The sequence below is a fragment of the Bombyx mori genome, chromosome 11, assembly GCF_030269925.1.
Source record: "Bombyx mori chromosome 11, ASM3026992v2".
Classification (NCBI taxonomy): Eukaryota; Metazoa; Arthropoda; class Insecta; order Lepidoptera; family Bombycidae; genus Bombyx; species Bombyx mori.
This window is the reverse complement of record NC_085117.1, coordinates 1,153,681-1,177,666: the sequence shown is the minus strand read 5'-3', so window position 1 is coordinate 1,177,666 and position 23,986 is coordinate 1,153,681. Positions and strand designations below refer to the sequence as shown.

At 35.2% G+C, this 23,986-nt stretch overlaps 1 protein-coding gene and 1 long non-coding RNA gene across 2 annotated transcripts; one reads left to right on the top strand and one right to left on the bottom strand.

Annotated features, from left to right (window-relative positions):
- Positions 1 to 13,295: 13,295 nt before the first annotated feature.
- LOC134199633 (uncharacterized) lies at positions 13,296 to 15,854 on the bottom strand. Its single transcript, XR_009974194.1, has 3 exons — positions 15,716 to 15,854; positions 15,199 to 15,272; positions 13,296 to 15,129 (listed from the first exon to the last, which is right to left on the bottom strand). It is a non-coding gene; the product is annotated as an uncharacterized LOC134199633 (long non-coding RNA).
- Positions 15,855 to 17,198: 1,344 nt separating this feature from the next.
- Positions 17,199 to 21,039, top strand: LOC101741466 (zinc finger protein 583-like). Its single transcript, XM_004934015.5, has one exon. It carries the CDS (start codon positions 17,223 to 17,225, stop codon positions 18,165 to 18,167), a length of 945 nt encoding a protein of 314 aa, XP_004934072.3. The 5' UTR covers positions 17,199 to 17,222; the 3' UTR covers positions 18,168 to 21,039.
- Positions 21,040 to 23,986: the final 2,947 nt, after the last annotated feature.

The following is a 23,986-nucleotide window of genomic DNA, read 5'->3' as shown; positions in this document are numbered from 1 at the left end:
ATCAAAGAAAAATCTAAACAACGAAGTCAACAAAATATTTTTGACAAGTCAGTCACGCCGCGTCCACCTTATCGATAAGAGGTCAAGTGATAGTGCAAATAAAATATCTCCCGTATTTCGCTGTCTTTTCGGTCAGTGACCTTCTAGATCAGCTGATTTGACGCCTCTCGACTTTTTTTTTGTGGGGGCGAATTAAATCGCTAGTTTATAACACACAGACAATAAGTGCCGAAGAGCTAAAGAATAAGATAATAACCGCCTTTGATAAAGTGAAAAGTGACATTGCAGTATTATCTAAAATAAAACAACAAATACGAAAACGGTCATTAAAGTGCATTGAACAAGGGGCGCGGCGAGTAGGTGTCTGTGTGTGCGTGCGCAGCGGAGTGTGAATCGGTGACCATTTTATTTCCACGAAATGGGAATAACTAATTTCACAAATAATCAATGTGAACGCACATATAAATAATATTTGGTGTATGCATAGCGTTTATACTATTAAAGTCTAATTGGGGTGTTTGAGGGTGTGCGTTAAATATGTTACATGTTGTATACAAGACGCACTAAAACTTTGTGGAGTTATTCGTGAAACTTTCAAAATGTCGCAAAGAAAAAGAAAACAAATTAATATTGAAGAGAAATCGCGTATTATGTAAATATATTTTTCCAATAATTCCCTATCGATTTGATTGTACTCGCACGATACACATTAAACATCACCGGTTGTTACGACTATCGGTTTTTACGACTGAATATGAGCACTCCCTTCGATGTCGTTATAACAGATTTTGACTGTATATTCATTTCTGATATTCAATTATCATTTTCAAATAATAAATCAGTAATAGCTGCGTTCTTAGACATAAATTGTGCGTATGATAACGTCGTGATAAGTATTTTAAAGAGTAAGCTTTTCTAATTTAATATACCACTGCTATTAACAAAGTTTATCATAAACATGCTTTCCGAAAGATACATAATCCTGAAACTAGATGACGGGAAGTCAATTACTCGACTTGTTTCAAAGGGCCTTCCTCAGGGATCAGTACTTAGTCCAATATTATATAATATTTATACTCAAGATTTAAAATCATCACTTAATAGTGTAAATGTTCTTCAGTATGCTGATGATCTATTAATTTATTGTTGTGATAAATCTATTGAAAAAGCTAGTTCGTCTGTAACACAATCGCTGATAAATTTAAAAACTTGGTTGGACTTAAATGGCCTTGATCTATCACCTGCAAAAAGTACAATAGTTTTATTCGCGAGATCAAGAACACCTCCTCCTATTTCTATATTTTATGAGGATAGTCAGATTCCAGTCAAAGCTAATGTTAAGTATTTGGGAATTGTCTTAGATTCGAAACTAACTGGTATCCCACATTGTGATTACATAAATACTAAGTGCGAACATGCTCTTAATATTTTAAGATGTTTGTCAGGTGTTAGGTGGGGTGCTCATCCATGCAGATCGTTGAGTCTCACATACCCCGCGCGCCCCTTTTGCGCGGGGACCTCGTAGGAGGTTCGGCCCTCTACCCGAAAAAAAAAAAAAAAAAAGTTGGGGTGCTCATCCTTTTTGCATGAAATTGTTATATAATGCTCTTATAAGAAGTATGTTAGATTATGGTACATTCTTGCTGGAGCCTGGGAGTGTTAAGGCATTTAAAAAATTAGATCTCATACAGTCTAAAGTTTCTGGGGCTATGCGGTCAAGCCCTATCAATGCTCTTCAAGTAGAATGTCGTGATCCTCCACTACATCTACGTCGTCAATATTTAGCAGACAAATTTATATTCCGATCTTTTCAGTTTCTTAACCACTCTCTTCATAACAAACTTCAGCAACTTTCTCATTGTATAGATACATCTGCATATTGGAGACATAAAAAACCACCTTTTCTAATCAATACTTTTAAGAAATTTATTAACATAAAAGCTCCTATTCATCGATCCATTAATTACCCTCTTTTCAATACTAGCTTTGAAGCATTAATGTCTCTTCCAGAAATTAATTTTAACTTTGATTTAAACAAGCACGATATTTGTACAAAATTTTCATTTAATCTTTTCAAAAATACTGTTTGGGTTGATTACCATCATATTTACACAGACGCGTCTAAACACTCCTCTTCTGACCCTGTTGGTGTAGGTGTCTATTATGCTCAATTTAAAATATCACAGAAAATCAAACTTCCTCCGGAAACATCCGTGTTTACTGGGGAATGTTATGGTATTTTTAAGGCTATTGAATATCTATTTAAACTTCCAAAAACAAAAATGTAAATTTGGCCCCCCTTCTTTGATTTTTGGCTTTTTTTATTTTTAATTATTTGTCCGTCGTTTGTTCGTTAATGATCGAATGTAAAAATTGTTTGTTCGTCTTTTATTTATTTATAATTAATTAAACAAATAATCACTTACCATCAGGTGACCCGTCTTGCTCGTTTGCCACTCGTTGTTATAAAAAAAAAATATCACCGTTAAGTGGGCCCCCTTACTAGACATCTTTATTTTTATCGCTCAGATTAATTCATTTTGGTCAAATATCGTTTGTTCGATGACTATTGGTGATTGTTCGATCATAAAAACAATTACATTCCCAATTATTAATTAATTTATATCTAATAAGCAAACCATCACCTTTTTTGGTTTTTTTTTTTTCGAGCCGGGGGCCGAGCCTCCTACGAGGTTCCCGCGCATAAGGGGTGCGCGGGGTAAGTGAGACTCAACGATCTGCATGGTGTTGTGAGCAGACCGCGGGCCCAAGGATTTTAGGGCCCACCCACTAAACGACTCCCCTGCACTCTTACACCCGACGTCCGATCCCCTCCGAGGCCAGAATCCGGTTAAGGTAGGGGGGTTACCGCTGAGGAGGCAGTCTCCTCCCGGTGATGGTCACGGGGCGACCTAAGGGGGTTGAGGCTGCGCCGCACGCTACCGTCACTCTAGCGCGCTGGCACCAGGAGGACGGGACGGCGCGTCGGCGGCTGCGGACTGCGATGCGGTCCGCATTTTCGTCGTCGCTGTCGTCGCCGAACATACTGTTGAAGAGCAACCCGGTCGGCGGTGTATCGCGTTCCGACCCGGCAGGCTGGTTCTGGCCCAGCGGGGTATCCCGGAACACCAGCGGCACCGCCCGGGCGGCCTGGTAGGGCCGCCGTACCGCGGAGACCGACGTCGTTGGTCGTCGACTATCGCCTCGACGACCCGTCGGTCGGGCGTCCTCGGGGTGGCGCCGCGTGTCTGGTTGTAGTGTTGACCGCGGGAACCCCCCTACTCTGAACGGGTTCTGACCCCGGACGGAGATCGGACGTCGGGTGTAAGAGTGCAGGGGAGTCGTTTAGTGGGTGGGCCCTAAAATCCTTGGGCCCGCGATCTGCTCTCAACACCTGCAGATCGTTGAGTCTCACATACCCCGCGCGCCCCCTAGGCGCGGGGACCTCGTAGGAGGTTCGGCCCCCGGCCCGAAAAAAAAAAAAAAAAAAAAAAAAAAAAGGGGGGTTACCGCGGTCAACACTACAACCAGACGGCGCGGCTCACCCCAAGGACGCCCAGCCGACGGAAGCTTCGAGGCAAATCGAAGGCTCTAAAACGTCAGCCGTCTCGGTACGACAGCCCGTCAGGCCGGTGCCGCTGGTGTCCCGGAATACCCTGCTGGACCAGAACCAGCCTGCCGGGTCGGGACGCGATACACCACCAACCGGTCGCTCTATTACTCCTCGGCGGCGCGTTAGAGTGCTAGTAGCGCGCCGCGCGGCCTCTACCCTTTCAGGTCGCCCCTTGACCTTCACCGGGGGGAGGCCGCTACCTACATGGGCCGGGACGTACGGGCGTATTCCCGCCTCCGGCCCCCGGCTCGACGGCGACGGATCGGTGCGGAAAGGGAAGAGCTCTCCCTCCTCGTTCCGCCACCTCCTTCTGCGAGATGGTGGACTCGTAGAAGTCGAGCAAAGCAAACCACCACCTCACGCCACCTTTTTTTGATTTTCAGATTTTTTATTTTTAATTATTTGTTCGTCATTTGTTCGTTAATGTTCGAATGTAAAAAAATTTTATTCGTCTGTTATTTATTTATCAAATGATCACCCTTAAGTTGCCCCTTCTTACTAGATATCTTTATATTTATCGCTCAGAATAATTCATTTTGATCAATTATCGTTTGTTCGACGACTATTGGTGATTGATTGATCATAAAAAACAAATAAATAAATAAAAACGAAGCCCTGTAGGTAATACGTGCTTTTGTATAATCTGTGTGTTTTAAGATCTTTGTTCTTAAAAAGGACTTTTTGGCGGGAACGCGAGGAGTGAAGTTGTGTGATTTGTTTTATTTTGTCTATTTAGTGTTTCTTCGGGTTTAAATATGTAATCATGGTGGTTTATTAACTATTTAATATCTGTGAAAGTGCACAAATGTGGAAAAATGAAACAAAGCCGCTGGACGTAGCTTATCGGGATCTTCCAATGAAAAAATCTTAGTAAATGACCATCATTTTACTGAGATTATATTTCATCCCATTTCATTTCATTTAATTTCTTCCCAGTTGATTAATGTCTCAAATTAATCATCTTCATTTCATTTCACTCCATAATATCATTTTTCACAAAAAAATGAATATAAAATAAGACATGACTTAAAGGTCTCAGTTACCAGGTCATAAAATCCCTTAAAATGCATTTGCAATAAATGCATTTCAGGGCTTTTTGGCGGGAACGCGAGGAGTGAAGTGTGTGATTTGTTTTATTTTGTCTATTTAGTGTTTCTTTCGGTTTAAATGTGTACTATGGGTGGTTTATTAACTGTTTAATATCTGTGAAAGTGTACAAAGCCGCTGGACGTCACTTCTCGGGATCCTCCAAAAAGTCCAATAAAAAAGTCTCAGTAAATGACTACCATTTTACTGAGATTATATCTCATCCCACATCATCTCACCTCATTTCATTTGATTTCATCCCAGTCGATTTATGTCTCAAATTAATCATCTTCATTTCATTTCATCATTTTTAATAAAAATAAGAATAAAACCTAAAATAAGACATCACTTAAAAATCATGACTAAAGTTACCAGGTCATAACATCCCTTGGAAAAATACATGTCACAGCCAGTGACATCTATTCTCAATAAGCTTGACACTATTAAGGCTTATGCCTTTTTGCTTATACAGCCATCTGTATTTCTAAAGGAATGAATAGAATAAATAATATTTTTATCATTATTTATGTAGAGAAGTGTAAATTAATAAAAGATTTTTTTATTTTTACAAATTATTGAGATAAATCAAAGAATATAAAACATGTAAGCAGTAAAAACTATACAAACACAAATCTCTTTAAAACAATTTTTTATTTATTTTTTATTGGTTAGATGGGTGGACGAGCTTACAGGCCATCTGGTGTTAAGAGGTTACTGGCGTCCAGACATCTACAACGTAAATGCGCCACCCACCTTGAGACATAAGTTGTAAGGTCTCAGTATAGTTACAAAGGCTGCCCTGCCCTTCAAACCGAAACGCATTACTGCTTCAGCATTTCTTCTTTACAAGTCGTATACGACATTCTGTATTTATGTCAAAGGAAAACATAATAACCTAGACACTCTTTCAAAGATCAGGCATTTTATGGTATGTATCCTCAGATACATTATAAAACTATCAATTTGTGCAAATACTTTGTTACACTTTAGACAGGCATACTGTTTTTCTCAAATATGTATTTTCATATGTGATTTAAAATTATCAATCCTTGAAAGACCTTTTCCATGCATAAGGCTTTTTCTCTAGTATGTATATTTATATGTGTTTTTAAATGACTGATATGTGTAAAACCTTTTGTACATACTTCACAAGCAGAAGGTTTGTCGACTGTGTGTATTCATTACCATGTGTTCTTAGGACAAATTTGTGATTCACAAATTGTGAAATATCTTTCTGCTTTGTGTTATCATCTGTATTTTTAAACAATGAAATTTTGCAGTATTTTTTATACACTTCACAAAAAAAGTTTTTCAGCAGTGTGCAGTTTTACTTATATGTTTTTTTAAATAACTCATCTGTGCAAAAGATTTTTTACACATATCACAAACATAAGGTTTCTCTGCCGTATGTGTTGCCATGTGGATTTTTAAATTACCCATTCGTGAAAAGCATTTTTCACACACATCACAAGCATAAGGTTTCTCTCCAGTATGTATTCTCATATGAATTATCAAATTAGATAGGCGTGCAAAGCCTTTACTACACTCTTGACAGACATGAGAATTTTCTCCAGTATGAGCTCTCATGTGTGTTCTTAAGGAACTATTTTGTGCAAAACGTTTTTCACAGACTTCACAAACATAAGGTTTCTCTCCAGTATGTGTTCTTATATGTGCTTTTAAATCACCATTTCGGGCAAAGCCTTTTTCACACACATCACAAACATAAGGTTCTTCTCCAGTGTGTATTCTTAGATGTGATTTTAAATGACCAATTTGAGCAAAACCTTTTCTACATACTTCACAAATGTATGGTTTTTCCGCAGTATGTATTCTAATGTGTGTTTTTAAATCACCCATTCGTGAAAAGCGTTTTTCGCACACTTCACAAACATGACGTTTTTCAGAAGGATGCATTCTCATGTGCGTTTTAAAGTTCTCTTTAAATACAAAACATTTTTTACAGACTTTACAAACATAAGGTTTCATAGTTGCCTGCATTTTTGTTTTTAAATAAAACATTTAAAAAAACCTTAACTCGATTGAAATGTTACACACGAGAATGTCTCAAGTTCTGTTTTTTAAAGAACAAAAATTAGAAACAGACCGGACATACAAAAACATGTATCTTTTGTAATTTGGCTCTTATTTTATTTACATTTAAAAACTGTACATTTTTTGTCTTAATCACCAGTTTGTTTGTGGGTAATGGCTCTTTAAATTTTTTCCAAATAATCTGCACCACACTGAACATAACGCAAAATTGATGTCATTATTTCACAGGCTGCACTTATGGATGTAAACGTCTTCTCCGACCTCCTTCTCGTGTCGTTTTCTTGTTTCATCAAGCTCAAAATCACAAACCAACCAAGCCAATAGGTCTATGAGCCAATAGTTCTCGAAGAGTCACTTTTTTTTTTTAAGAGATTTTATGACCTGGTAGCTGAGACCTTTAAGTCATGTCTTATTTTAATGTATATTCTTAATTTTATGAAAAATGATATTATGGAGTGAAATGAAATGAAAATGATTAATTTGAGACATTAATTAACTGGGGTGAAATTAAATGAGATGATATGAGATGAAATCTAATCTCAGTAAAATGGTGGTCATTTACTAAGATTTTTTCAGTGGACTTTTTGGAGGATCCCGAGAAGTTACATCCAGCGACTTTGTTTCATTTTCCCACATTTGTGCACTTTCACAGATATTAAACGGCTAATAAACCACCATTATTACACATTTAAATCCGAAGAAACACTAAATAACAAAATAAAACAAATCACACAACTTCACTCCTCGCGTTCTCGCCAAAAAGTCCCAAGAGCCACTTTTTTTTTTTAAGTGATTTTATGACCTGGTAACTAAGACCTTTAAGTCATGTTTTATTTTAATTAATATTCTTATTTTTATGAAAAATGATAATATGGAGTGAAATGAAATGAAAATGATTAATTTGAGACGTTAATCAACTGGGATGAAATTAAATGAAATGAGATGATATGGAATGAAATATAATCTTAGTAAAATGGTGGTCATTTACTAAGATTTTTTCAGTGGACTTTTTGGAGGATCCCGAGAAGTTACGTCCAGCGGCTTTGTTTCATTTTCCCACATTTGTGCACTTTCACAGATATTAAACAGTTAATAAACCACCGTTATTACACATTTAAACCTGAAGAAACACTAAATAGACAAAATAAAACAAATCACACAACTTCACTCCTCGCGTTCCCGCCAAAAAGTCCCAAGAGTCACTAATTGAGTTATGAGCATAGATTATACACTTATGCCCGTATCTTTAGACGTTTCGTAAAATAGTCCTCCACTCTTAACTCATCCGATGATGCTCGAGCATTCCCTCCAAACTTACTCGAGTTTGGTACTTTTAGTCGACCATTACAATATTCCTCAACTGTCCTCGAGTGAGGTAATAATGATGAAAATTTGATCAAGCTAGCATCAAACCCATAGAGTTCTGTAGTCTATGGTCATTGTTTAATGTCAAAGTCAAGCTGCCGCTGTCTGTTTGACACTAGATGAACTTGTTTGATGTTTTGGTTGCTGAGTTATTCGTAAATATGTGTGCGTGCGGTAAATCTGAAAGTGTATTATTTATTTTCTAACCTATTATTATTTTAGATTTCGGATCCGGCTTTGTATTTTTATTCGCCACTTTTGTGTGATTTTGGTTGCATCGTGTTGTTGAAGTGCTTTTCCACAACCACCAGTTTATTATTATATAAATAAAACTTATAATCGCATTGACTTTATTTATCAGGTAGTAAGCAAAATATGTCTCTTAAGTAGGTAAATAAAATAAAGAGTTTCAAATGTCTAACCTCGAACTATTTACTTTATTAATAAATATTATCAAACTTAAATTATCAAAATATGCGGGAATCATGCACAGATCCAGGCCATTGCACAACAATATCATATATTTCCATTTGCGGTCCACATACTATTTGGACATTGATAGAAAACCAGCCTTGAGGAACGTTCAAGGTACGTCGCGACGTACCTTGACTTGACAGTTCGCTTACTTCACTCCGGTTAGGAAAATTTTTCAAGGACGTTTGAGTGAAGTTTATTTTTACGACTAATCATACCAAAACGCGCGTTGGAGGTTGAGTCGAGTCGAGTTAAGCTCGTGTAAACGACTAAAGATACGGGTGTTAATATATTCGAGAGTTTTGAGTATCAAAACAACTGTAGAGTAGTGTAGAGTCCGATGGAACGAAAAATGTCATAGAATTTTTGCTTCTTATTTAGAGGTGAATGAAGTTAGCCCCTCAAAAAATTTTTTTTTCCTAGTTATTACGTATTTTCTATTAATTCGTTTGTTCATCATTTGTTCTTGATTGTTCACTGTTAATAATTGTTTGTTCTGCATTTATTTATTTTAAAAAAAAAAATTAAAAATATACCAACAAGTTAGCCCCTAATGCAATTTTTAATATTTTTTCAACCTTAATGACTCGTAAATATTCATTTTCAATTGTTCTTATATAAAACACGTTTGTTCTCTTTCGAAATCACTCGTTTTTTGTTTAATTAACTATTTGTATTAATTGAATAAATGTATGCAAAATATGTGTACTGCACATGCGTCAACTATAATGCCTAAACTTTCTACGCGGTTTTAATCGTGAAAAAAAAAACAAATGTAAATCCTGAAGGAGAAATTAATTGGTATACAGTTTAATTAAAAAAAATAATAAAAAAATAAATGAAATAATGTGCATTGGCGTAAAGTTAGACCAAATACATTTTTTCCATCCTCCTACTTTCGGTTATGAAGGTATAAAAAAGATAGGGAGTTCACATAGGTAATATAAACAAATAAGTAAATATGTTCATTATTTATCTTTCAAGAGATAATGTAGGTATACATTATAATAACTTTTTTACACAGTCGAAATTATATTCCTAACATTAGTAAAATAACATATTTTTTTATAGGTTATGTATTGAAAGTGTTGGAAAATTATTTCATGTTTTAGCTGGAAAACGACATGGAGAATTATATGCAATACAAGATAATCGTAAGAACATTTAGGTGTGCAGGTCTCATCACAATGTTTTCCTTCACTGTTAAATTATGTAAGTGATATTACACTGTGATAAATTTTCATTATCACAAATTTCCTAGTACCTTATGTAATAGGAACTGAGGTCCACTTGCCCATTTTGGCTACTTCCACTAACTAACTATAGGTACACATCCTACATTATCTCTTGAAAGATAAATAATGAACATATTTCCTTATTTGTTTATATTACCTATGTGAACTCTTAACCTATCTTTTTTATACCTTCATAGCGATAGGTATATAGGAGGATGGAAAAAATGTATTTGGTCTAACTTTACGCGAATGCACATTATTTTATTATATTTATTTTTAAATTTTTTTAATTAAACTGTATACCAATTAATTGACCCTTCAGGATTTATAATTGTTTTTTTTTTCACGATTAAAACCGCGTAGAAAGTTTAGGCATTATAGTTGACGCATGCGCAGTACACATATTTTGCATACATTTATTCAACTAATACAAATAGGTAATTAAACAAAAAATGAGTAATTTCGAAAGAGAACAAATGTATTTTATATAAGAACAATCGAAAATGAATATTTACGAGTCATTAAGGACGAAAAAATATTAAAAATTGCAATCGGGGGGCTAACCTGTTGATATATTTTTAATATTTTTTTTTAAATAAATAAATGCAGAACAAACAATTATTAACAGTGAACAATCAAGAACAAATGATGAACAAACGAATTAATAGAAAATAAGTAGAAAACAGGAAAAAAAAGTTTTTTTGAGGGGCTAACTTCAGTCACCTAGGAAAGATATACAAGTCTACAGTAAGAGCTGTGTAGCACATATAAACACGTTTAGGTAAAATTTGACCATCAAAAGTAAATACTACAGACTCAGTACATTTAAGATGGTTTTGTCCATCAATCATCATCTTCCGTTTTATTCTCCTAATTTTTATGATTGGGCCGCAGCCAACAGGAACAGGAACATTATCTTTTATTTCCTCTTCGGACCACTCAGCTGGAACTCCTCTTACTATTGCTATTCTGCTCACAGAAAATGATGGAATAAAAGCCTTATATTTTTCACTTTCTAAATTTTTGTTTTCAACAAAGTAATTTGCATCTTGATACTTAGAAAAAGAAATGGATAATATATTCCGGCCTATCCCTTTTAAACTTCCATTCACAATATTTTTAATAGAATTTCTTTTGAGAAAGCGTACAAATGTAACTGGATGTAAAGTAACATTATCGTCGGGAGATGAAAACTGTTTTTGAATGTGAACAACATAAGGAGCAGCATCGATGAGTTATATAACAGCTTTGCAACAGGGGGCTGTGGTTGTGGTGGAGAGTCTGTGTTATTGTTTTGTATGGTATCTACTACAACAGAAGAATTATTGTCGGAATCGACTTTGGAAAGATTTTGTTTATTAGTAATATCTACACATTGGCAATCACTTTCCTTAATATCTTTCTTATCACCACGGTGTTTTCGTCGTCTTTTATTACAGTGCCTGCAGATTCTGGGTAGAGCTGACACTCTTTTACGGCCACTAGATATCTGAGAAACAGAACCATCTGTGTCCATGGTACTACCATCGTCATTATTTGAGATTGTCACTACATGACCTATATCGGGGGCTGTCCCCCCAGGATCATCCGGGGGGTCCATCATGTCATGAAGGAAAAAAGAAGATAATAAGGCTTAAGTACCAATAGTATGAAATCTACACAAAATAAATAAAATTTACAGTTTACTACTAACTAACTACTAAAATATATACAAACTACAACTTATCTGATCTAAATATAAAAAAATTAACAAAAGAAAAAAGAAAATTAACATGAAAATTTAAATAAAATGAAAAATTAACAAAAAGGACGTCCGATCGATTTGAGGTTTCCCAATCTACCAAAAAAAACCAAAAAAAAAAACCTTACGTTTGTAAAGTCTGTACAAAATGTTTTGTACATCGAAGAAAAAAAGGGCGGGAACGTCAAACTAAATAGGCGCTTTTTTCAAGTTAATTTTAATTTATTTCGTTTTAGCCCTTTTTTACGACATTGTTCCCTAATTTTTCACTGTGTTTGAGTTTAAAATTATATTTCATAAGTGTGTTCCGTAATAATGGACGATGACGACGGGGGTGAGGGCTTCAGCTCCGCCCCTGTGTCCGCTCCCATAATAATGGGAAAAAGAAGAATGAAGTCATCTGAATACGACGAAAGCCGCAAAATAAAAATGACTTTCATTAAAAATAAGCGCGGTCTTTTTAAAGACCACCATGCTCTTTACGAAGACCTTACAAAAAAAGAATACCCAGTGCTTCTTCAATCAAGCATCTCACAACCAAATAACAGAGTCCCAATGGACCTGTTAAAAATAAACAAAGCATTAAAAAATATTCAAGGGGTCCAGTATGTCAAAGCTGCTGGTACCTTTTTTGCTAAAATTTACTTTGGCTGTGCTCGGGATGCCAACGCTTTTTTATTAAATGTAAGTTTTATTTAGTTAAACAATTGGACAGCAAAAATACCTTACGATAGCATTGAGAGTCAAGGAATTATTCGAGCTCCTGTGGAATTGAACGAAGAATCTCTTTTAGTAAATTTAAAAGCTTCATGCACAATACTCGGAGTAAAAAGATTTTTCAAAAAACAAGAGAATGGAAGTGACAAGCCGCTGCAAACTGTGCTGGTTACATTTTTGGCGTCTAGCCATCCTGATCACGTCACATACGAGCATATTTGGATGCCTGTTTCGGATTATATTAGACCTGTGTTACAGTGCTTCAAATGCTACAAATTCGGACATGGAAGTGGTGCCTGTAAAGCCACTCAAGTTTGCTCTATTTGTTCAGGCAATCATTTTTATAAGGAGTGCAGCACTCCCAACATCTTCAAGTGCTCCAACTGCAGTGGGCCACATTCTGCAGTTTCTTACTCTTGCTCAGTAAAGGCAGCCAAGGTTGCTGAAGTAAAAAATAAGATCATCGGCAAGCAAACATCATATGCAGCCATACTAAAGACTCCTGTTATTAAGAACCCCGTGACCTCTTCTGACATACCTATATCTGCAAAGACCCCTCAAGGTAGGGCTTTAATTTCAGACATTATCAATTCAGAAATTGTCATCAGAACCATTACAAAAACTTTAATAGAATTGTTAAAGAAAAAGGATTCTAAATCCCCTTCTGGACCTATATCTACTCAATTAATTAAAGAAATGCTAGTAACGAATTTTACATCATAAATTATGGATAGTTCTACTCAATCTTATATGCATAATTCTGTTGGTCAGTTTAATATCATTCATTGGAACTCTAGAAGTTTATTTCCTAAATTAGATCAACTTAAAAATTTCCTCAGTAAACTTGACAAGTGTGTTGATATGATTTTATTCAATGAAACCTGGTTAACTTCACATAAAATCATCAAATTACCTGGATTTAATGTTATAAGAAGAGATTCCAACCACCCACATGGTGGGGTTGCTATTGCATTACGCTCTAAGTATAAATTTAAAATAATAGACACAATTTCTCAATATCATTTTCAAAATATTTTAATTACAGTTTACATTAATTATTTTTCTTTTGACATTCTATGTGTTTACATTCCTCCACCACCAAATGGTAAGTTCACTATTAATTTATTGAAAGATTCATGTTCTAAATTTGTTTCAAATAATTATTTAATAATTGGTGACTTCAATGCACATCATGCTTCCTGGAGTTCAAGAGTCAATGATAGAAGAGGTAAAGCCCTTCATGATTATGTGGAAAGTTCTGAGTTAGTTTGTTTAAATGATGACACAATCACAACCTTTGCTCCATTTGGTCAACAAGGAAATGTATTGGATCTAGTATTCGCTTCCCCTGCTCTTAGCTCTAGTTGCACAGTTTCTGTCCTTGATGATTTGCTCAGTAGTAATCATTTCCCACTACTTATTGAAGTCTTTAACGACGCTTTTCTTCCTTCCCATCCTTCCTTTGGCCCGACCACCTCTTCAATAAATCAAGTTGATACACTAGATAATACCTCTTTAGCTAACATAAATTTTAATAAGATTGACTGGTCAAAATTTAATAACTTATGTGAAAGTGAGTTTTCAAGTTTTAGCTTCGCTGATAACCCTCTTGAAAATTTTAATATGTTTTTGAGTATTTTACATGACATATTAATGACTTTTGACAAAAAGTGTTACTCGCACAAAAAACGGAATTGTTCCAAAGCTGTTCCTTGGTGGAATGCTGATTGTGACCGCGTAGTTTTACAAGCCAAAGTTGCTTTATTATCGTACAAGCATTATCCAAATATGGAAAACTATATTATTTTTAAAAAGCTGGACGCTTTGAAGAAAAGAACTTTATATGAAATAAAACGTTCAAGCTGGATGAATCTTTGTTCATCATTCAATCGAATGACTTCGAGTAAAATTATTTGGGATCACATTCGTAGATTTAAGCACGCTAAACTCAATAATATTTCTTCGTCTTCAAGTTTTTTTCAAAATCCCGCTAATGCATCTTTGTTTTTGGATTCGATAGCTGGTTCTGAGAATGAAATTTCCGAATCTAAGTTACAAGATTTTTTTAACAGCCACGGAAAACCGGAGGCTCAATGGCTGGTAGACCCATTCTCTATGGGCGAATTTGCGACTGCATTAGAAAATAAAAAGGAAACCTCCCCTGGTCCTGATTTCATCCCTTATAAAGTAATCAAAAATCTTCCCCAGTATGCCAAAGAAATTTTATGTCAAATATTTAATGATCTTTGGCAAAACAACTGTATTCCTCCGATTTGGAAAACTCAACATGTAGTACCGATTTTAAAGCTTTACAAGGATCCCAACTGTATCAATTCTCACAGACCCATTTCATTAACTTCTTGTTTTTCGAAAATTTTCGAAACTATGTTAAAAAACAGGTTAGAGTGGTTTACTGAAAATAACAACTTAATACCAAGTACTCAATACGGATTTCGTAAAGGTAAAAGTACAATAGATAACTTAAGCTGTTTGATTGGCGATATTAAAAATAACTTCCATAATAATCAATTTACATTAGCGGTATTTTTGGATATTAAAGGGGCTTTTGATAATATAGATCATTCCTACCTTATTGAAAGTCTACATTCTTTAGGCTTTCCAGGACATGTTCTGTTCTGGCTGTACAATTTCCTGAACAAGCGCTCTATGTTTTTGAAAATTAAATCTAGTTTATTTGGTCCTAAAATTTCTACTAAAGGTACTCCTCAAGGTTGCGTTTTATCACCTCTCATATTCATACTTAGTTTAGTATGTTTCATAAAGAAAATTCCAAATTCTGTTAAACATTTATTCTTTGCTGACGATCTTGTTCTCTATGTAAACTGTAATGATATTAAAAGTGGTGAATCGGTTATGAATAGTTGTTTGCGTAATATTTACGATTTACTTACAAATTCCCTAAAACTTGAGGTCAATATTTCCAAAAGTACTGCAATTTTATTTTCCCAAAATGGATTGCATTACCCTAAAGTTTTATACAATTATGATATTATTCCTGCTCAATATTTCGTAAAATATGTTGGTCTTTCTCTAGATTTTGATCTTTCGTGGAAAACTCATATTGATGTTATTTGTAAAAGAGCTGAATTAGGTTTGAATATATTAAAATCGCTAACTGGAATAAAATGGGGAGCTGATCCCAAAGTTTTAAAAACTATTTACATTGCAACAATCCGAAGCCATTTCGATTATGGCTGTATGTTCTTTTCGGACGCAAATTTTTCTCTTCTTATGAAATTAGATATTGTGCAAAATAGAGCATTACGAATAATTACTGGTGCTATGATGTCGTCTCCAATTAATTCCTTGGAAGTTGAGGCTGGTATTGTTCCTCTATTCATACGAAGAAGTTTTATATTAGATAATTATTGCCTTAAGCTTATTAGCCGTGATAATCAAGTAACTTACAGGTATTTGAAGTATGCAAATATTCCAAATTATAATTTAATTCCGCTTCCTAATTCTTCATCCATATCCAGTGCCTTAACGTACTTGAATTTTGAATTTCAGGATGTGGTATTTTGGTCTACCGTATTGCCTTGTTTCGAATATAACTTTCATGACATGTTGAGAGATGTGGCTGTTGATCTAATCAAGTTTAAATCTAAAAATGATTTTCTGGAGTTCCTTGAAGATAAGACTGATTTTGTTAAAGTGTATACAGATGGCTCTAAAACTAAAGATAGAACTAGTTTTGCATTTTTTGATTCGTCCATGAACATAGGATCAGTTTATAAATGTAGCAATTTTTTCTCTGTTTTTTCGGCTGAAGTACTAGGCATTATATATGCTTTAGAGCACATTCGAGTAAATTACTCTGCAGGGGACAAAATTTTAATTCTATCTGATTCAATGAGCGCCTTGCAAGCTCTTAAAAATAAATGTATTAGTGCATCTGTAAATTATTTAATTTATAAGTTAAGAAGTTGTTTGAGTTTTTTGTATTTTAGAAATATATTTATTGAATTTTGTTGGGTGCCAGGTCACTCTGGTATTGTGGGTAATGAATTTGTTGATAAATTAGCGAAATCTACAAAAGATATAAATATTTCCGATTTTAAAGTTCCGTACTCAGATTTAGTTTATTCAATTAAACAAAATATGATGAAACGTTGGTCTAATTACTTGTCTAAGTCCAGAGAAACGAAAGGTAAATGGTTAGCTGAAATAGTCCCAGTACCTAGTACTAAATCTTGGTTTGATAGTTTTAGATTCTTCCCGGGAAGAGCCTTTATATCGATTATTTGTAGATTACGTATAGGCCACGGCCATTTTCCTGTGCATCTTTTTAGATTAAAGTTAAGTGATTCAGCTGCATGTACTTATTGTAGCTCTGGCATGTGTGATCTAGATCATTTTTTTTTAATTGTCCTGAATTCAATCAACATAGATTTTTGTTTAATGCATTATGTAAAGACACAGGCTTAAAATCTATTCCTAATTCCATTCAAGGTATTTTAAAGCTTCCACAACTATTCTCAATAGTGTATAATTTTGTACTTCACACTATAGGACGACTATGAATGTATAATTCATGAATGTATCATAGGTCTCCTGCTTATGTGCAAGTTTAATTATTTTTTTATAACGACTCATATTCTTTTTTTGTTGTTTGTTGAAAGAAAACTTGTAAGTTTTTATTTTTTTATAGTAAGTTCTTGCAATTCATTTTGTCATTAATTTGTTATTTTCAATGATTTGTAATTGTTTCTTGGTTTGGTTTGTTTCTTTTATTTGTGTTTTATTGTAAGTTCTAGTTCATGTTCTATTTTTTTGTAAAATTAGTTTAAGCTGATGGCCGTGTCGCCAATGCTTTCAATAAATTAAAAAAAAAAAAAAAAATTGTACATCGAATATATTAAGTGTATAATCTATGGTTTTGTATGTATAGAGAATAGAGAACTTTAAAACGCACATGAAAATGCATCCTTCTGAAAAACGTCATGTTTGTGAAGTGTGCGAAAAACGCTTTACACGAATTGCTGATTTAAAAACACACATTAGAATACATACTGCGGAAAAACCTTACATTTGTGAAATATGTAGAAAAGGTTTTTCTCAAATTAGTAGTTTAAAATCTCATATTAGAATACATACTGGAGAAAAACCGTACATTTGTGAAGTGTGTAGAAAAGGTTTTACCCACATTCATCATTTAAAATCTCATCTAAGAATACACACTGGAGACAAACCGTACATTTGTGAACTGTGTCAGAAGTGCTATGCACGAATTGATACTTTGAAAAAACACAAGAGAACACATACTGCAGAGAAACCTTATGTTTGTGAAGTGTGCGAAAGACGCTTTACACAAATTGGTGAATTAAAAACACACATTAGAATACATACTGCGGAAAAACCTTACATTTGTGAAGTATGTAGAAAAGGTTTTGCCCAAATTGGTAATTTAAAATCTCATATAAGGATACACACTGGAGAAAAACCGCACATTTGTGAAGTGTGTAGAAAAGGTTTTACCCAAATTAGTCAATTAAAATCCCATCTAAGAATACACACTGGAGAAAAACCGCACATTTGTGAAGTGTGTAGAAAAGGTTTTGCCCAAATTACTCATTTAAAATCTCATCTAAGAATACACACTGGAGAAAAACCGTATATTTGTGAAGTGTGTCAGAAGTGCTATGCACGAAGTGATACTTTGAAAATACACAAGAGAACACATACTGCAGAGAAACCTTATGTTTGTGAAGTGTGTGAAAAAAGCTTTTCGCGAATGAGTAATTTAAATATCCACATAGCAACACATTCGGCAGAGAAATCTTATGTTTGTGATATGTGTAAAAAATCTTTTGCACAGATGAGTTGTTTAAAAAAACATATAAGTAAAACACACTGCTGAAAAACTTTGTTTGTGAAGTGTGTTAAAAAGACTGCACATTTTCATTGTTAAAAAATGCAGATGATAACACATAAAGCAGAAAGATATTTCACAATTTGTGAATCACAAATTTGTCATCTATGAACACACATGAGAATACATACAGAAGACAAACCGTCTGCTTGTGAAGTTTGTACAAAAGGTTTTACACATACCAGTCATTTAAAAAACACACAAAGATACCTTCTAGAGAAGAAGCCTTATTATTGTGAATTGTGTGGAAAAGGTTTTTCAGTGTTGGTAATTTTAATTCACATATGAAAATGCATATTTGAAAACCGAACAGAACTTTGAACAGAAAAACAGTATGCATGTGTAAAGTGTAACAAAGCATTTGCACAAATTGATAGTTTAATAATGTATCTGAGAATACATATTATCATAAAATGCCTGATCGTTGCGAGAATTTCTAGGTTTTTATGATTTTATTTTATGTAAATACATAATGTCGTATACGACTTGTAAACAACAAATGCCATTCGGAACTTTATGGTCCTTGCAAAACAACTCATTATAACCTAGGCCTCATATTTTCTCAGAAATAAGCTTGAACATAGCCATGCAAAGTTGTTGATTTTCTCTCTACTTTGTCCAAACAATAATAATACAGTTAAAATATATGTTTCCAAATAGACAGATTCCATACCCATGAAGTATTGGAGTAGTATTCATATTTAACCTTGTCATAAAAGGTCAAAAGTTTTATTTTTTATGTTTTGGAGATGGGCAAAGTTAGGCAGATTTTTTGAAGCAGTAATGTGTTTCGGGATTATCTGAAGCAGTAATGCGTTTGTAGATGTCTATGGGCTCCAGTAGCCACTTAACACCAGGTCGGCTGTGAGCTCGTCCACCCATCTAAGCAATAAAAAGAAACATGTACATACTTAGAACGAAATATTCGAGGGCTGTCATTATAGAAAATAAAACTACATATTTGTACGCTGAACTATAATGTTTCATTAAAATTCAAGAAATTTCTTTGATAGATCGCAGAGTCGTTCGTCAGTTGTTTTTTTTACCTAACGCATTACTGCTTCAAATGATCTCGAAACGCATTCTCCTCCTCCTCGCGTCGTTTCTCCACTGCTGAGGGTCGTGACCATTATATGTCGTCAGGGTTTTGCTCCTTATAACGTCCCGCCAGCGCCTCCGATCATTGGCCGCATGAAGGGCGTCGTTGTCGGCAGCGACAAGTCCGGTCCTATTTGCGAGACAAGGAGACTGCGTTGCTCCAGCCATGCGGGGCAATGTGCGAGCGTATGCTCGACCGTGTTCTCTTTTTTTTTTATTGCTTGGATGGATGGACGAGTTCACAGCCCACCTGGTGTTAAGTGGTTACTGGAGCCCATAGACATCCACAACGTAAATGCGCCACCCACCTTGAGATATAAGTTCTAAGATCTCACGTATAGTTACAACGGCTGCCCCACCCTTCAAACCGAAACGCATTACTGCTTGACTTTAGAAATAGGCAGGGTGGTGGTACCCACCCGCGCGGACTCACAAGAGGTCCTACCACCGTTAATTAATGATATTGAATATTAACAAGCACATAGAAATTTCAGTGATTTCTAATTATTTTAAGAATATTTTAGGAGTACAACTTTCGTGTTATAATGATACTATTCATTACCATGTAATAGGAGATAGTTATGATACTTGTATTTTATAATAAAATTAATAATTCCTAAATTCATTACGTAGTTCAAAAAATTTAAATGTAATGCACACAAAATCTGTTTTTCTTGAAATGATAATTATTTATAAGTTCAAGAAATATATTGCAGGGTCATTTAGTAGAAATTCATTTAATATGGAAGAATAAACTTAGTATCTATTTAAATACTCTACAGGATTTTAATAAAAAAATTTTTGTCTACATTAACTTCATTATTAGTACCGAGAAGTATCTTGATTGATATATATTACAAGGCTTTGTTTTTTTTTAATTTAATTGTTTTTATGATCGTTCTATAACCAATAGTCGTCGAGCAAACGATAATTGATTAAAATTAATTAATCTGAGCGATAAAAATAAAAATATCTAGTAAGGGGGCCCATTTAAGGGTGATCATTTGTTTAATTAATTATATATAAATAAAAGACGGACAAACATTTTTTACATTCGGACATTAACGAACAGACGACGAACAAATAATAAAAAATTAAAAAATTCCAAAATCAAAAAATGGGGTCAAATTGACTGAGCCTATACATCCAGTGCGCCCTGTGAGATAATGACATCGATTCAGCATTTTGTTCTTTGTGGTGCAGATTAATAATAATTGGCAAAAGAGACAACTACTTATAATTCATCTGCCAGTTCACAAACAATGATCCGGTGATCAAATAAAATAATTACACAGCTTGTAACTGTAAAGAAAACAAACCTAAATTACAAGTAGATGCAGACTCTTTAGAGGAAATACATGTTTTTGTTTATTCTGTGTGTTTTAAGATCTTTGTTCTTAAAAGAACTTTTTGGCGGGAACGCGAGGAGTGAACTTTGTGATTTGTTTTATTTTGTCTATTTAATGTTTCTTCAGGTTTAAATGTGTAATAAGGGTGGTTTATTAACTTTTTAATATCTGTGAAAGTGCACAAATGTCGGAAAATGAAACAAAGCCGCTGGACATAGCTACTCGAGATCCTCCAAAAAGTCCACTGAAAAAATCTCAGTAAATGACCACCATTTTACTGAGATTATTTTTCATCCCATATCATCTCATCTCATTTCATTTAATTTCATCCCAATTGATTAATGTCTCAAATTAATCATCTTCATTTTGTGATAATTATGTTAAATAATGAAACATAGTTCTTCGGATGTACATACTGACTTTTTTTATTCTTTACATAAAATTATACGACTAACTAATTGTTGCTAGGCAACAACTATTCTTCTTAATAAACTTATGATGGTTACATATAGTAAGAAGGCCAGTTCTAACACACCCACTTAACCACATAAGTTTTATACATTTATTATGTTTAAATTCTGTTCACTGGTTTTGTTATACATCAGCGAATTGTATTCATCTAACATGGCTGTGTGCCATAACTCTCGATCCGAACGTTCCAATGCGTCCTCAACCGACTTAGGATCTGAGCCTTCGGTAATCAAAAAAATTATAGATCATATCTTCTTGTATTTTGGGACGTCTAACCTTCGCTAGAAGTAATAGTGTTCTGTGGTCTAACCCTCTTTGAATAACGACGTTCGTTTGTAGAGGTGGTTGGTTCATTTGTAGAGGTGGTTGGATCAGAAGTATTCACTTCCAATTCCCCCACTACATCAGGATCTCCTATATGTACAGGAACCTAAGACATAACTGGATTATAATTATTATTTACTAAAACCTCATTGTTCTGCACACTATCCACAGACTCCAGATGAATGGTTTCTTTGCCATAATTCTGAACATTTTCAAAAAATACTGCGTCCCGAGCGATTATTAGCCGAGTTGGATTCTTAATATTTACGAAACGATAGCTTTTTTGATTCAAACTATAGCCAATCATAATTAATTCCCTTGACTTTGAATCGAATTTCCTTCTATTGTTTCCCTTAATGAGTACTTGAGCTTTACTACCAAAAACCTTGAGATTGGTGATATCCACTCGTTCACCTGACCACACTTCTTCAGGAACTTTTTCTGAGATAGCCATGGTTGGAGACCTATTTTTTAAATATATAGCTGTTAACACAGCTTCTCCCCAAAATTTTTTGGACAAACCACTATCTTGCAACATACGTGCCTTTTCAATTACAGTACGAATTGTACGCTCTGCCACTCCATTTTGTTGCGGAGTATGTGCCACTGAAGTCTGATGATGGATACCATTAGCTCGTAGAAAGCTTTGAAATTCATCGTTTATATGTTCACTACCATTATCGCTACGCAATTTTTTGATCTTTTTATTAGTTTGATTCTCCACAAACACCTTGAATTCCTTAAATTTAGCAAATACTTCTGTTTTGGTTTTCAAAATATATCCCATAACTTTCCGACTAAAATCGTCAACAAAGATAAGAAAATATCGAGCACCACCCCATGTCTCTTCCTCCATGGGTCCAGCTAAATCTGTGTGAATCAACTCCAATATATCCTTAGCTCTTTTATTCCTTCTTTTTGGGAACTTTTTTACGCACTGTTTACCTTTACAACAACTGACGCATGGTTCCTTACTAAATTCATTCAAGGTAAAGCCATCAACCAACCCTCTTAATTTATTCATTAGAGCTGGTGATAAATGACCTAAACGCCTATGCCATAACTTATATTGATCGTTATCAGGCGAATTAATGTCTTTAGTAACCAATGCCTTGTCATCTTTTAAAGGTGCTTCTAAAATAGTTTTTCGAGGTGCGAACGGCGAAGCGTCTAGCGACTAAAATAAGAGCATAGAAATGTACCTAACAAGCCACGCGCACCGGCGACCGGCGAAATGTACCGAGCGAATCGCGCGGGCGACTTACGATGCGGCGGGCGAGCAAAACAAATGCATGAATGAGGACGGCGCAAGCCGCGGAGTCGAGCGGTAGTCGCGGCGAATAGTGCAGTGATTAAATGAGTTTAGTTGTTTTCGCCGCGAATAACATCGTGTAATAAAAATCAAACCCGCAAAATTATAATTTGCGTAATTACTGGTGTTAGGACCTCTTGTGAGTCCGCGCGGGTAGGTACCACCACCCTGCCTATTTCTGCCGTGAAGTAGTAATGCGTTTCGGTTTGAAGGGTGGGGCAGCCGTTGTAACTATACTTGAGACCTTAGAACTTATATTTCAAGGTGGGTGGCGCATTTACGTTGTGGATGTCTATGGGCTCCAGTAACCACTTAACACAAGGTGGGCTGTGAGCTCGTCCATCCATTTAAGCAATAAAAAAAATATATATAGCTGAAATACTAGCTAGACCAGCTATTTGGAAGTCTAGCCACCCAATGTATTTCTCGTACTTCTTGTGGAATTTTCCATCTATAGGTATACTCCGATTCTTATTCAAATCATGTACTTCACAATCTTTTCCAAGGTCCTGAACCAAAAAAATATAAATTTGTAAGCAATATCGAGATAATTTCGATATAGACATTTCGCTGTCGGACTTCCTTACTAGTCGCGGCGGCGAACGGGAGTACCCGTGGCCTGCAAACGGTGCTGCGCGAATGGTCGCCTCATCCACAGCTTCGTCGTTCGTACCGCCGATCCCCGTGGCCAGGCCGTAACAAGCACATAGAAATTTCAGTGATTTATAATTATTTTAAGAATATTTTAGGAGTACTACTTTCGTGTTAAAATGATACTATTCATTACCATGCAATTTTTTTTTTCTACCTATGCTGATAGCCTTGAGAGGCTATTTCAGCTTCGCCCTAACGTTCGTAGGTGAGCTCGCGGGGCTCAACTGGAGAGTTGCTAACACTGACCCTAGCAAGAGCAGTGCTTCGCAGAATCTACCACCGGATCGGAAACGCGACCCACTGAGAAGATCCGGCGAGAAACTCAGTGGGCTCTGTCTATGGGTTAGTTCGCTCGTCGAGCCCTTCGTCGCAAGCGACGGGTTCGACGAGGACGGTGACCGGTACCATGTAATAGGAGATAGTTATGATACTTGTATTTTATAATAAAATTAATAATTCCTAAATTCATTACGTAGTTCAAAAAATGTAAATGTAATGCACACAAAATCTGTTTTTCTTGAAATGCTAATTATTTATAAGTTCAAGAAATATATTGCAGGGTCATTTAGTAGAAATTCATTTAATATGGAAGAATAAAC

Coding starts and splice junctions, on each gene's coding strand:
- LOC101741466 (XM_004934015.5), top strand. CDS start 17,223: ATGAAAATGCATCCTTCTGAAAAACGTCATGTTTGTGAAGTGTGCGAA.